Source organism: Nyctereutes procyonoides, unplaced genomic scaffold (genome assembly GCF_905146905.1).
Source record: "Nyctereutes procyonoides isolate TBG_1078 unplaced genomic scaffold, NYPRO_anot_genome, whole genome shotgun sequence".
Taxonomy (NCBI): Eukaryota; Metazoa; Chordata; class Mammalia; order Carnivora; family Canidae; genus Nyctereutes; species Nyctereutes procyonoides.
The window spans coordinates 31,836,400-31,852,179 of NW_026575049.1; the positions used below are offsets into that span (position 1 = coordinate 31,836,400).

Below are 15,780 nucleotides of genomic sequence, written 5' to 3' on the forward strand. Positions count from 1 at the left end.
TGAATGATCCTAGGCAAGAAATTTCACTTCTATTGGCCTTCATTTCCTTGTTTGTAAAATGGGGGTAAAAATAGAGTTATCTCATAGAAGTGTCAAGAGATTTAAATGAGGTGATATACATAAAGTGCTTAGCACCATGCCAGCTACATTGTAAGTGCTCCAAAAATGGAGCTGTTTTTACTATGACCTCCATAAGAGTCTTCCTAAACCTAATTTGTATATGTCTACCTTCTGCACACAAACCCTCAATAGCTGCTTAGTGCCCACAAAATGCATCCCCCAAGCTTACTGCTCCCCAGATTTCCATCCTAATTCACTCCACTTCCCCAACAAGTGCCTGCTGAAACTAACTTTATCAACAATTTCTCCCCGAATTCTTTCTGACTCTGCCTCTTTGTACATGCCATGTCTCCCCACATGGGAGGCTTTGTCTAATACCCACCCAACAATATACTACATACACAGCATCTACTAGATCCAGTCCTTGTGTGGACCCTGGAGATACAGTGGTAAACAAACCATAAGAGATGCTGACCTCTAGGGAACAAACTGAGGGCTGCTGGAGGGGAAGGGGGTGGGCGGGGGGAGGGGTCATGGGGTCACGGGCATGAAGGAGGGCACGTGATGGGATGAGCACCGGGTGTTCTATGCATCTGATGAATCACAAAATTCTACCTCTGAAACTAATAATGAGTAAATAAACAAACAAGCTAATCACGGTGTTTTATCAGAGCACCTATAGGGGAGTGGAGAGCTGGACACAAAGGAAATGGACATATAATTACAGTTGGTGCCTCCCAGTATGAAGGGAAAGTTCAGAGTGCCATAGAGAAGACAACAGGAAGCACCTACTTTATTATTTTCACATCTTTTTTTTTTAATTTAAATTCAGTTAGCCAGCATATAGTACTACTTCATTAGTTTTAGATGTAGTGTTCCATAATATAAGCACCTGCTTTAGACCAGTGACCAGGGGAACACTCTCTGGGGACAGAGCATCTCAATTGCTACCCCAAGTGTGGGAAGGGATTGGCCTTTCTCAATCTTATGTGTGTCCTGCACAACACAAAACACAGTGCCAGCCACATGGTTCTAACTCATCTAGTGGCCACTGAATTGGTTTGAATTAATATTATTTTATTGAACATTAGGCAGAGTCTTTCAGAGAAAGAGATCAGCATATACAACGCCCTGTGGCTGGAAATAATGTGGCCCATTTAGTAAAGAGCTGAAAGTCCCGTGGGTTGGTGCATAACTGGGAAGCAGAGGTTGGAGTGTAGGAGGGAGACACACAAGACAAAACTGAAGAAGTAAGCAAGAGCTACATCAGGCGGAGGTTCACAGGCTTGGAATGAAGGCCCAGCTCCTCATTGGAATCTTTCCAGACTTCTTTAGTCCTTGCTTTCCTCCTCCAGACTCTTCCTGGCCTTGTTTTCTCCATACTTAGCCAGGACCAGACACTGAAGGCATCTAAATCTCTAGAGACTCATGAATGCAGAGGGAATTGCCTCCTTCTGGGGAAAGTTGCACCAGACCACTCAGACCCCAGCCTTCCGACTCCATGGCTTGAAGAGGAGGTCGCTACAGTCCTGATCTGGGCTCCTACTGTTCTGACTCCAACCCCTCCAGAGAACAGCCAGCATGAGCACTGGGCCACCCCCACTTATTTTGGCTTCTTGGGAGACTCTTTTGAATAGGGCTCTTATCAGGGTGGGGATCTCTGGTTTCAAAAATTGATCTGCCCCTTCTAACAGGATGTCAGGCCTCTCACGCCATTGGGCAGTGCTGAACTCTGGAGCAGCCAGGGCATGTGAGCAGGGACAAGGAGCCTGCCAGAGGCTGGTGGGGCCTCCCATCCCCAAGGGGACTAAATAAAGCTATTGTTGGGAAGAGAAGAGAGAAAATAGCCGACAAGATGTTTTTTGTCCTCTGTGACCTGTGTTAGAGGAGGGGCTGGCATGTTGCAAATGATTGGAAAGGGAATGGCCTCTGGAACCTATTTGAACAGCTCAGGAAGAGAAGGAGCTGGAAAGGGGAGAAAAACTCCACCATTCCTCACCTGTCTGACCTTGGACAAATGGCTTGCCTCTGATCTCCTATCTGTCTCATGGGGCAGGGAAGATGCTACCCTATGTGAAATACCTAGTAGCATTCCTGGCTGTGACAAAACACTCCATAAGTGCAGTTGTCATTAGCCTGGAAGATCACATGGTGGGAGGCCTCACCCACAGTTACAATACCATGGCACCCACTCTCATTCCCTGAGCTCTTAGAAACCACTTAAAAAACCTGCCAGAATGTCTCCAAATTCTACCATTTCTCCCCTTAAAAAGTTCTTGGCCTGGCCTCTAGGAATTAAGACACTTGTTTGTAAGGACATTTTGTACAAAGATATTTTGTGGTCTTGCTTAGTAGTAAGTAGTAAGTAGGTCTCAGTAGTAGACGAGAGAGAGAGAGAATGTTACACAAATGCCAGTTAATAGGGAAACATATGAAGAATTGTGGCACCTGTGTCCTGTGGAACACTGTGAAGCTTTAAAACCATTGGGTTAGAGATGTACCTTCTGACGTGGGAGAGGAAGTGTGCATGGCATGATATTCAGTGAGAGGAGCCATTTTAGAAAAAAACAAATGTCAACCTTGACCATATATGTGTATATGTGTTTGCAAAGATTGAGCATGAAAAGCAATAGGCAGGAGTACCCATTAGACATACCAGGCAGGTGAGATCAGTTACCTCGACTGGGAAGTGGGGGTGGGATATAAGAAAAATAAAAAAGATTGTGGCAAGATAAAAGGAAAAAGCTTAGGGTATAATATTAAATTGAAGACAGGTGTAAAATTCTATCTCTAAGATTATTGCAAAATGTCCCATTTTTAAATTGGATATATAAATGAAGATTATAAAATAATACAGACCAATACAAACACTGACTTGATTAGATGAGGTTGGGGAGAATCCTTATCTTGAATTTCTATGGTCATTTGAAGATTACTATTTCAATGTTTTAAATCGTCACTTTAAAAATAGAAAAGAAAAACTCTTGGGAGTGCCCCCACTTTCTCCACCATCCCCAGCCCAGCCCAGCCTCAACCAGGGGCACTTGGTATTGGATGTAATCATTTCCAAGATGGTCTGTGACCTGTTGGTAACTACAGATACAATTCATCCTGTGCACAGTGAGCAGGTCACTCTCCTGTTCTAGAACTGAATTATTTTCCCCCACCCCCCCCGCCAGTCCAAGTGACCTAGACTTTTGTCTTCAGCCTTGAAAGCCCCCCAACAACCTGGCCCCACATTGCCTCTTTCTTCTCTGCAACACTAGCTTAGAGCTTTGCCAACCAGTTCTAAGAAGAATGCTGTTCTCGAGGTGCCTGGGTAACTCAGTTGCTTAGGCATCCAACTTTTGGTGTTGGCTCAGGTCTTGATCTCAGGATTGTGAGTTCAGGTCCAATGTTGGGCTCCACGCTGGGTGTGAAGTCTACTTCAGAAGAAAAAAAAAAAGAATGCTGTTCCCAACTAAAGTAAAAAATGGCAATGAAAATTTTCCCCTACCAAGAAAATGCATTTGCTTTAAATAATGTTTCAAAATACTTTCTTTGAAATTATCTTCCTACAAATTTTCAAATTTTTCTACATTGATTTTCTGTGTCTTGTAAATCTAGACATAATTTCTCATCCCATTATTTCTGACAATGAGTATATTCCTTCAAGTTTAGTTAAAATGGTGGAAAAGGGCACTTAGTTCAAATATATAATTCTATTCAATCATGTCCAAAGTAACTTTATTACAGATAAACTCATTTTAAGTATCATAAAATAATTCCTCCCTTCCGGTGGTTCTTTAGAGCTCATGAAAATTAAGACACCTGCCATGGGAAGACCGAAGTATTCTGCACCATTCACCCCTTCAGGTATGCTGAGCCTTCCATCCACCCATCCACAGCATACTTGTCCTTAAGAATCCTTGTCAAAGCCTTCCTTTCTTATGGAGACTTGCTCAGGATTCCATGCCCCACCCAGATTTGGCCACCATGCCACCTTATTCTGCTCTTTGACTGTACAACCCACCTCTCTAAAACAAGAAATCTTGTCTCAATCTCCTGTGTCCTACACAGCATAAAACACGGTGTCAGCCACATACTTCTCACTCAGTGAATTGATTTGATTTGATATTATTTTATGGATCGTTATGATTAGAAAGAATTTATTGTACCCTAGGTATGCATGTGGTCCCCAGGGAAGTGTGCCTTGATAGAGAAAGTGCTTAATTGAGAGTCAAAACTCATGATCTTGACTTCTTTTTTTTTTTAAAGATTTTATTTACTTATTTATTTGAGTGAAAGAGGGAAAGAGAGAGCATGAGTAGCGGAGGGGAGGGCAGAGGAAGAGGGAAAGAGAATCTCAAGCAGACTCCCTGCTGAGTTCAAATCCCAATGTGGGCTGGATCCCACGACCAAGATCATGACCTGAGCTGAAATAGAGATTCAGATGCTTAACTGTGTAGCCACCTAGACACCCCAAAACTCATGACCTTGACTTCTCATTCTGCTGTTGTGTGGCATGAAAACAATCACTTCTTACTCTTTGGGCTTCAGTTTCTAGGAGGACACACATACGTATTAGTTTCCTATTGCTGCTCTAACAAACTAAGCTGTCAAAAAGAACGTCTTTTTATTATCTCATGGATCTGTAGATTGGAAGTCCAAGCTGGCATGTCAAGGTGCTTTACTTAGAGTCTCATAAAGCCAAGATCAGAGTGCCAACATACTGCATTTTCCTCAGGAGCTCAGGGTTCCCTTCCAAGCTCATTCCTGTTAGGATAGAATTCAGTTCTTTGCAGTATGATACACCTCAGGTCCCCACTTCCTTGCCAGCTATCAGCCAGGGGCCACCTTTGGCTCTGGGAGGCTACCCACATTCCTTTTCAAGTAACTACCCCATCTCAAAGCAGGAACAGTGTGCTGAGTCTCTCTCCTGCTTTGACTCTCTCTGCCTCCCTCTTCTGCCACCAGCCTGAGATGGTTCTCTACTCTTAAAGGCTCATGTGATTTGATTAGGTTCTCCCAGATATCTCCATACTTAAGAGTCACATGTGACATTTAACATAAAACAATCCTTGTGTGACTTTATTTGACAATCTCATCACATTTGCAGCCTCCAGAGATTAAAATGGGATCCCTCGGGGAGCATTCCTAGAAATTCTACCTACCACCACATGGCAACATGGGGGTGAGGCAAGATAATTGCTAAGTTCTTTCAGATTTCCCTTCGTGGCCTTCATGTCACCCTCTGCCATACTATCACAGACTGCCAAGCAACAGCCTCTGTTCCTTCCTCCATCATCCAGGCTTCCTTCACCTCTGTCCTCATTCCCACAAAACCAGTGTTAACTTCTTCCTTCCCTCAGTCCTGCTCTACACTTCTAGTTTGAATCTCCCCTTGGTGCTAAGCAGTTTGACAGTCCTTATTTCATTTCTTCTTCCCCCAACTATCAAATGAGTTAGGCATGACCATTCCCACTTTGCAGATCAGAAAACTAAGTTTTGGAGAGGCTAAAGATCTCGCCCCAGACTAGAGAATAAGTTTAACTCCAACATCCACGTTCTTTCCAATATCCATCAGTGTGTGGAGAGATAATGAGGCTGGGAGAGGTGGAGGGGAAGACAGAGCACACTGATTTCCCCTCACCTCACACTCCACCTTAAAATGAAATGGAGACCTCATCTCAAGCCCCAGTAGTGACCCAGGCAGTTCTCAAACTGCTCGAGATGTCCAGGATCTGTGAGTGGATGGCCAGGTGTGATGACTCTGTTTGGGAACAAAGGCCACTTGGTGAAAATATACCCATTCATTCCACCTTACATCACTTGGGTTGGTGAAATATGTCTTTCAACCTCAGGTGTTGGGAGCTCTTTCAGTGCCTATGAGAGTGTAAGTCAGTGCAACCACTTTGGTGAGTTAATTTGGCAATATCTGGCAAAACTGAGAAAAGCATTGCCCAGCCCCAGCAATTCCACACCTGTGCATGTGCCCTGGGGAAACTCCACTTCAAGTGCAGGGAGGATGGAGTTCGAGAATGTCTGAACTAATACTGTCTATCATTGGAGAAATAGAAATTGCCTAAATGTTCATCAGGAAAGTGGGCAAATGGTAATGTGTTCATATAATAGAATACTATGCAGGAGTAAAAATGAATCCAAGCTAAATAGATGAGCACACGTGAATCTTACAGACATATGTGCTAAAAAAAAAAGATTGTGAAGAATCTTTTGATTCTTTTGATATCACATACATAAAATTTAAAAATGTGGAGTGCATATTGTATGAGAACCATATGTAATAGTTAAAATATGAATAGATGCAAGGCAATAATAAACACAGAATTCATATAATGATGATTGCCTCTGGGTGGAAGGGAAAGGAGGGTGATAAGAAAGTATATCAGGGACTTCATCTATGTGGGCAGTGGTTTATTTCTTAAGTGAGGTAATATCTACAATATTGCTCTTTAGGTCTTTTTTCATATGTGAAATATTTTGTAATAACTATTAAACTGACAAGTAATCACCACCAGATGCTTACCCCAGAACAGTAAACGGAAAGAGCAGGAAGCAAAAATGGATATTCATTATACTTCCAATATAGAACAAATGAAAAAAATGTGGATTACCAGCAGATAATACACCAAAACTGTTAAAACTCTGGGAGCGATCATTATTGTCTTCTGTATAATAACAACATAGTGCTTTATTATATTTTCCAAACTTTTTATATAATGAGTACATATTTGCTTTTGAAATCAAAATAAAATATTGCCCTTTTAAAAAAAAAAAAAACATGTGTTTGTTCTCTCTAAGCACTGAGATATGATCGATTTTAGCCTGGGGGAGCCTGGGTGGCTCAGTCAGTTGAGCATCTGACTCTTGGTTTCGGCTCAGGTCTTGATCTCATGGTTCATGGGATCGAGCCCCACATTGGGTTCTGCACTCAGCGGGGCATCTACTTCAGGATTCTCTCCCCCTACCCCTTAACCTGTCCCTCCCCCACACTTGTGTGCTCGTGCTCTCCCCCTGCATCTCTCTCAAATAAATGAATAAATCTTAAAAAAAAAAAAAAAACTTAGCCTGAATAAGGGATTTTTTTTTTATTCAGCACCTACTGTAGGAAGCCCTGATAGGCTAGATCTTAGGAGAAACCGTTCATGTCAGGCTTCAAGTCTGACAGGCCCAAGTTCGAGTCCCAGTCCACCCCTTCTCAGCACCTGCCTTGTGTCTCAGTGTTCCTGTCTATGAAATGATGACTAAAAATATTCCCTGGTTGCCTCCTGGAGCCACTGTGTGGGTAAAATGAGATGAGATCCAATGGATCCATGACCCACAGCAGCCCCTTTCCGAAGCACCTACAGCAGCGCCTCCATGTCAGACTATACTCTGGGCACCAAGAGAGAAGATCCGGGTTCCTCCTCTCAAGGCAGACAGAGGGTCAGGACAGACAGCACTGCCAGAACCAAGTGACAAGCCCCAGGATAGACAGCACAGAGAGTAGGACATGATTACCCCTGGCTGGGCTGATCCAAGAAGTTATTACTAAATAACTAGAAGGGACAACCTTTGCCCTCGAGCACCTCCAGACAGACTTGCAGACACCAAGTAAACACATCTCAAACAACATATGAACAGAATGAAGGAGGAAATGTATAGCTAGATTTGAACCTGGTGCTCTCACTTCCTAGCTGAGTGACCATGGGCATGCATAAGCACCTAATCTTTTGAGCCCCCTCTCTTCCTCTATCATAAGAAGAAGCATGCATGTCTCATAGGTCTCGCTGAAAAGACTGGTTGAATGAAACACAGATTCCACTATCAAGCACCTTCCCTGGGTCAGGCAGTGTTCTTGGAGATGAGGATGCTACAGGAAACCAACCAGACAAGTAGCGTGACTCTCCAAGGGAGATGATCCAGGGCATTTGCTCAGAACAGTGCCCAACACAGTGTGGCCAATAAATGCACGTGCCCATGGTGGGCATGACAACTATTATTAAGAAACCTCATAGGACAGCCTGGATAAGGCTTGGCAGGGGCGGGGGAGGGGCATGCATTTCCAGATACGTGAAGGTTTTTTGAGGGATAATATAAAGCAGAAACGTGATGGGAGTAACAAAGGTGCTGTTCATTGGGTACTTAAAACATAAAGGTTTCATGTGTGATAATGTGTTTGATTGTCATAGCAACCATATGGGATGGATACTCATCATCCCTATGTTACAGATGAGGAAACTGAGCCACAGATCCATGTAGAGCTTGTCTGAGGTTGCCCAAGTGATAAAGCCAGGATCTGATACCAGTTGGTTTGCTCCCCCCTGCCATCTCTCCAGATTGGTGGGTTCCCCAGCCAGGCTGGGTTTTAAGAGTTCAGAGCTCCTTTTGGAAGCCAATTTCACTGGCATTTCGGGTGTTCAAGCTGCAGCAGGATGACCATCTGTCAAAGCGTTCTTGTGGGGATTCCGAGTAATATCAGATGACTGGATCTTTCTACAGAACAGATGGTGCCCAAAGTCTTGGTGGCAATGCTTTAGGATGCTAATGAGTGATTTCCTCTTATCTCTTACAGCTCACAGTGCCACACTTCCCTGTGGTGGTCAAGCTGGGACACGCCCATGCCGGAATGGGAAAGGTATGAGAAGCTGCTCTTACACTTGCATTCACACTCATGCGGCCTCCGCAGTCTACTTGTTCCCCTCTCCCTCTGTCCTCTGCCAGCCTCACCTTGACTCAGCCACCCAGAACAGTGTGAGAGGAACCCAGGATGCAGGACGCACCCTGTCTTCCCCAGCCCACCTTCTTCTGAGCTCCTGTGGCACGGAGCTTCTATCCAGCCCCGTCTGTACCCTCTGAACCCTACCTGGAATTGCTGGCTAATTGTTTCCTGTAATTGTGGATTTGGAGAAACGAATGTAAAGCATTTTATAGATGGTGATTCTTTTGTTCCCCTCATCATTTCCACAGCTGCTCTCTAAGCTTATGTCTTACTCATCTCCCCACCACCCACAGGGCCAGAACCTAGAAGGAGGTGAATACACATGGCTCCATGGAGGAAGCTCATGGAGTCAGTTAGCTTCTGCAAGAGTAAATCACATATTTCACCCAGTCACAGGTGATATATTTGTCAGAATTGGTCAGATCCTTTCAGTTGCACTTGTAGAAGCTCAAATCGGGAGACAAAAGATAATCCATTGGTTCAAGGCACCAGGAAGTCTGGGAGAGTTCTTGACAGGTCTGGGCAGAGCTGGATCTAGGAGCCCAAGCAAGGCCAGGAGAGCTTGGTCTCCTGTATTTCTTGACTCTGTTCCTCTCTGCCTGGTGTTTTCTTCAGGTAGTTAAGATGGCTGTGGGTGGCCTTTACTCTGGTCCCCAAACTCACTTCCTGGAGGAAAAAAGATGGTGCCTTTCCAGGCTCTCTATAAATCCCACAGAGGACACTGATTAACCTTTCTTGGGTTCCTGTGCTACTAACATGCACGTGTGGAGATGTGGAGATGTATGCAGCCCCAGTCGAACCCACTGGATCAGAGTGCCCACAGGAAAGGGAGACTTACTCCTAAATAAAAGGAGTGGGAATATGGGGAAGTGTGAGGGCCCCCACAGGCCCACCTCTCAAGCCTCTGGCTCAAAGAGATAAAAACCTTGATCTGAGCAGGCACAGCCCAAACATAAATAATCCTGCATCTGGCACCTTTGTTCTTCCCCACCCTGTGATGCCTTCTGTGTCATCTGTTCCCACATAAACTGCATGCCCTTCAGGCAGCAAAGAGTGGAAAGGGCCGAACAGGTCAGGGCATGACCCATAGCTCCGATATTTGTGTGAATTTGTACAAGTTGCCATCTGACCTCTCTTGGCCTTCTCTGTCGAATGGTGATGATTCTAACAACCGTCTTTAAAATAAATCCTCCCTCTAAAATAGTACATCTTCCTGAAAGTACACACCATGAGGGCAGGGGTCTTGCCTATTGGTCCACTGCCATATGCCTGGCGCCAAGTAGCCTATCGGTTTGTTGGGCAAGTGGATGAATGAGTGATTCCCTCTTTAGATGTGCCCTTGTGTCTGTGCCCTACTCCCCATCCTCCTAATGCCTCCTACACCTCTGCCACTGGGCTGAGGCCCTTCCACTCTGCTGGGGCTGCCCTTGCCTTAGTCCTCAGCGACCCTATGCTGCTGAGTCAGCAGGCACCTTTTGGACCCTATAGGAACTGACCTCCCTGTATCTCTTAAAGCTGCATGCTGTCCCTTCTGTCCCAAAACTCCTTTTCCAGTGGCCCTTGACTCATGCTTCTCTCCTGGCTCTCCTCTGTCTCCACCACTGCTTCACAGTCTCCTCCATGTTGGTTTCTTGCTGCACCATCTTCAATGTGTCTGTGCCAACAGCACATGCAATCTGAGCACTCATCTGCTCTCTTGGCTTCTACAGCCACCTGCGCGCCAACAGTCCCCCGGGTTGCATTTCCCATCCAGACCCTCAGCTCTTATACCCAGCTCCCTCCTCTACATGCTCCCCTGTCTCCCATGAAAACTTATCCCAGACAACCTGCACTCCCTCTTGTCTTTCTCCTCCCCCACCCCCTCCTGTGGTCTTCTCTACAGCAGGAACCACCAATCCCTCCATCATCTCAAAACAGAAATCTGGGAGTCATCTTCCTCCTCCATGTCCAATAGGTCATCAAGTCTTGTCACTTGCCTTTGTTAATGTTTCTCAAACCCATCCCTTTCTTTCCATCCACTGCCACCATGTTGGACAACTCTGGGAAAGTTAAAAGAGTTCCCAAGAATTAAATTTGGTGTCTAAAGCTTCAAAGTATCCCAGACAGGAAATATTTAAAGAGACTGATGCAATGCTTGGGGGAAGGGGTGCTCTGAGAAACTCAGGCCCAAAAGGGACTCCCAGAGCATGGAAAGAAGGCCATATATCCAAGGATAAAAGCCACTGGCTAGAACAAACTACAGTTCGCCGAAATGCTGACACCAAGGGAAAAGGGCTTTTCTCCTTCAGTTTGGAATGAGAAAACTATCAGGGATGGCCTGGGCATGCCAACTGAGCCAGTGATGTCATATTCGTGTCTGAGAGGGAGAAAAACAAAATTGGTAACTTCCATGGTACTTCTGCTTCTCTCAAGAAAAAAGATTTCCTGGAGACCAGCAAAGAGAACATTCCTCGGAAGAAACTAGTGAAGAAGTTGCCAATGGACTCAGTGTTGTTGGAAATCCACCTACGTCCCTGCTGATCCACCCTCAATTATATTTTGCTGCTTTTGTTCATATATATTGATTAGTGCTCACTTGGTGCTGAGAATCAGGAGATAAATAGGACCCACTTTCTGCTGTCAAGGAATTGGGGAGACAGGCAGATAAATAGGTATAATATGTGTTGGGGTTCTGATAGGAGAGTGTGTGGTGAGTACGAAGATTGAAGAAAAGAGCTTAATTCCACCTAGAAGATAGAAGAGTAGAAAGAAGTTCCATGCCTGAAAATAGAAGGAGTTCTAACAAACAAGAAGGACCCAAAGACAAGAGATGGAATGATGCTCTCTTAACAATGGATAGAGGCTGTCACAAGGCACAGAAATCAAAATATAGGGAAATGCTATGCAGTTTGGGGAGCATTTAGGTAGGAGGTAATCATGGGGAGCACCAACAGGTTCTTTAGAAATCAGTCAGACTAGACCAATGGTTCTTATGGGGGGGGGGATTCTGCCTCCCATGGGGCAATTCTGGTTGTCACAACTGGGGGTTGGGTTAGTACTACTGGCATCTGGCATCTACTGAGTGGAGACCAAGGATGCTACTGAACAGCCCACGATGCCTAAGACAATCCCACAATAAAGAATTCTACAGCTTAAAATATCAATAGTGTCTGAGTTGAGAAACCCAGGAGAAAACTAATTTTATTTCCTTTGTTGAAGGTTTTACCAGTCCAGAAACCAGAAGAAGCAGTGGTTATTATAGAGTTTAACATGCTTCAAAGTCTGTTCCAAAGAATTATAATTATTCAAATGCTAAAGCCTATGTTGGTCAGAGGCTTGGAAAATGCTGCATTAAAGTAAGTTTTTAGTGTGGAACTTAGGAGTCCTAAATTTGCTTAGATACACTGTTGGGGTAAGAGAACATGAAAGATGTGCTGAGTTTCCCAGACTTACCTGACCACAGAAACCTTTGGCTGTTTTTTTATTGTGTCCTTTAATGAATTTGTAAGAACTCTTTCCATATTAAGCACATTAAACCCTTGTCATGCTGTGCAACTCTTTTTCTCCTTTTGACAGTTATGTGTCCATTTTATTATTCAGTTTTTAAGCATTTTTAAAGGTTTTTTTTAAATATAGTCAAATGTTTCCATCTTTGGGAGGCAGTGTGTTATAGTGGCTAAAGGTACTGATTTGAATATAGGTTACACACCTCGTCATGAGATGGCAAGTAAGATAGATAGATAGATAGATAGATAGATAGATAGATAGATAGATATAACTTCCCCCAAGGTTTCTTCATACATGCAATGCAGATAATCCTAGTAGCAACCTCATAAGCTGGTTGTGAGGTTTAGGAGACGTGATGCATATCAAGCATATAGCTCAGTGCCTGGAACACAGTGGACACTTGATAAATATTAGCTATTAAGAATGTTCAGAGGCGCCTGGCTGGCTAAGATAGTGAAGCATGTAGTTCTTGGTCTCAGGGTCTTGAGTTTGAGCTCCGCAATGAGTGTAGAGATTACTTTTTTAATTAATTAATTAATTTTTAAAAAAGAATGTCCAGACATGCTTTGGGGACCCAAAATCCAAAATTGAAGTCAGTAAAGAAGATATGACTAAACAGCATCATCTGTCAGAAACTGTATTTCATTTGGCTGTAGTTTCAGTATGAGTCAGATGAGGAGTTGCCAAAGCTACTAAACCATAAATATGCAATAAATAGATGAAAATGGGCTCACCCTGATTAGTCATTAGGGAAATGCAAATTAAAACCACAATGAGATGCCACTATATAACTACCAGAAGAGCTAAAATTAAAAAGATTAATAACGCTAAGTGTTGGCAAGGACATGGAAGAATTGGAACCTACACACACAACTACTGTAAGTATGAATCGGTACAACTGCTTTGGAATATAGGTTGATAATATCCACTGAAAAGTTATACAGTTCTGTTAAGTATAGCCAGCCTAAATGCATGCATGTGCACACCAATATTTATGGCAGCTTGTTTATAATTGTCAAAACCCAGACACAGCCATTAGTAATAGATGAGATAAATTATAGTGTATTCAGACAAGTGGAAAACTTTCAGCAATGAGAATGAATGAACTACAACTATATATAACAACAGGCAGGTATCTCACACACTTATTTGATTGAGCGAAATAAGTCATATACCAGAGAATCCCTATTTTAATGGTTCCATTTATATAAAACTCAAAAAACAGGGAAACTACACCATAGCATTAAATGGGATATGTATTTAGATGATAAAATTTTAAAGGAAAACAAGAAAATTATTACCATAAAAGAGGAAAGGTTGCCTTTGTGGAGGTTGGGGGGGTGGGGGGTTGAAAAGAGGAGGAGGCAGGAATGAGTAAAGTTCTAGTTCTTCACTTGGATGACAGTTTGTGGATGTTTATTTTGTGATAGCTCATTGGACTGTTGTTTTTGTACTATGCAATTCTCTGTATATTTGTTATATGTCAAAGTAAGAGAAAGTTTAAAAAATGTAATCCACTCTTAGGACATATTAATGGAGCTCTAATAACGAGAACATAGTGAGAGTCCTGCACTGCAATGGTCAGTCCATGGCCAGAAGATTGTTTTGGGTTCTGGGCCATACATTCATTCTGGATGTTTGAGAGAGCCATTGACAAATGAGACAGTGTCACCAGCATCTGCAGAAACATGGAGAATTATCATGGGCACCTGGATGGGACCAATTCGAAATAATATCTAGCAGGCAGGACTGGGACCAAAGTTAGGAGGAAATGAACAAATGTTAATTGTGTTGATGATGCAAATTTCTAACGATCAGAGGTGAACATTATTGGAATGGACAGTCTTTTAGGTAAGAGGCTCTCATCAATGCAGAGTTGCAGCAAAGATGAATGCTTACTGGAGAGTTTCAAGAGAATTTAAGCATTGCATGAGCTCTCAGCCTGAGATGTTTAAAACCCCTAAAACCGAGACAAATCTGTGTGTATATTTTTAGTGTGTGAGTGTGTGTTTATGTGCAGATACAGTACAAACTTTCTGGGTGGGAAGGGGTCCATAGCTTCTTTCAGCTCCTCACAGGGGGGTCTGCCACCCTTCCAAAGGTTAAGACAGGGATCCCTGGGTGGCTCATTGGTTTGGTGCCTGCCTTTGGCCCAGGGCGCGATCCTGGAGTTCCAGGATTGAGTCCTACATCGGGCTCCTGGCATGGGGCCTGCTTCTCCTTCCTCCTGTGTCTCTGCCTCTCTCTTTCTCTCTTTCTCTCTCTCTCTCTCTCTCTCTCTCTCTCAAATAAATAAATAAATAAATAAATAAATAAATAAATAAATCTATCTTTACAAAGGTTAAGACACCCCAGAGACGATTCCTGCATCTCTTCCAATGATGAAAGTTTGTGGTTATAATCAATACTGTGAGTAGTCCATTGAAGGGAATGGCACAATATCATGTTACTATCAGAGGATTGGAAGTCAAGTTCAAGGCCAACTGCCAGTATAATGTGCTAGTATAAAGTTATAGCATCTGGAGTCAAGGTTTTGGGTTTGGGTCTAGATTGGCCATTTCCTGGCGGTCCTTGGGGATGTTACTTAATATCTTCATACCTCAATTTCCTTGTCTCTAATAGGAGGACAATATTATCCTCTTGGAGGTGTAATGAAGATAGAATAAATCACAAGAGCCTTGGGAGGGTGCCTGGTAAACACTCAGTGAATGGGAACTTTAAAAACCTACTACAAATGTAAACTGTTATTGTGATTACTTAACTGCCTGTCTCGGCAACATCCCCAGGAGAGGCCAAAATAACAAGCTAACTCCACCCTTGGGAGTTGCCTTATCCTTATTTCTTAGATTCACAGACTCTCTGGGCTTGAGTCCTGGCACCTCATCTAGAAGATAAGGACGTGAGGCCTCAGAATGGAGAAGCCCTTGCCCAAGGCCACACAGCGAGAGAACATCCCCAATAACAGAGCAGGAAGGGAAAGAAAGACCTTTCAGATTCGGCCATATTCCATACTTTAGAGATAAGAACAGTAATAATAGGGGCACAGTTGGCTAAGCATCTGCTTTTGGCTCAGGTCATGATCTCAGGGTCCTGGGATCGAGCCCCACGTTGGGCTCCCTGCTCAGCGGGGAGCCGACTTTTCCCTCTCCCTCTGTCTGTTGCTTCCCCTGCTTGTACTCTTTCTCTCTCAAATAAGGAAATAAGATCTTAAAAAAAAAAAAAAAGAACAGTAACAATAATACCAACCTAATAACCCCAATAATAATAAAAGCTAATGCTTTATAGAGTTTACTCAGTGCAGGCACTGTTCTAGGGGCTTGAAATATATTTATACAAATATACACTCATTGAGTGTAATCTTTATAACTACCCTGTGAGGTAGGTATGGTTGGTGCCCCCACTTTACAGATAAGGAAACTGAGACACAGGGAGTAGGTAGTGGAGTTGGGGTCCAGTTCTGGACAGTCTGGTTCTAGTGCCTGAGCTCACAGAGGTGAAGGACATCGACATGGTCATAGTCTCATAAGTCCAGA

At 43.5% G+C, this 15,780-nt stretch overlaps 1 protein-coding gene across 1 annotated transcript in view; it reads left to right on the forward strand.

The window, feature by feature from the left end:
- The window catches only part of SYN3 (synapsin III), a 455,217-nt gene that overhangs the window by 369,986 nt on the left and 69,451 nt on the right, over positions 1–15,780 (forward strand). The window contains exon 7 of the mRNA XM_055328319.1: positions 8,615–8,677. Within this exon, the coding sequence (XP_055184294.1) occupies positions 8,615–8,677 (63 nt within the window). The remainder of the gene's footprint in view (positions 1–8,614; positions 8,678–15,780) is intronic.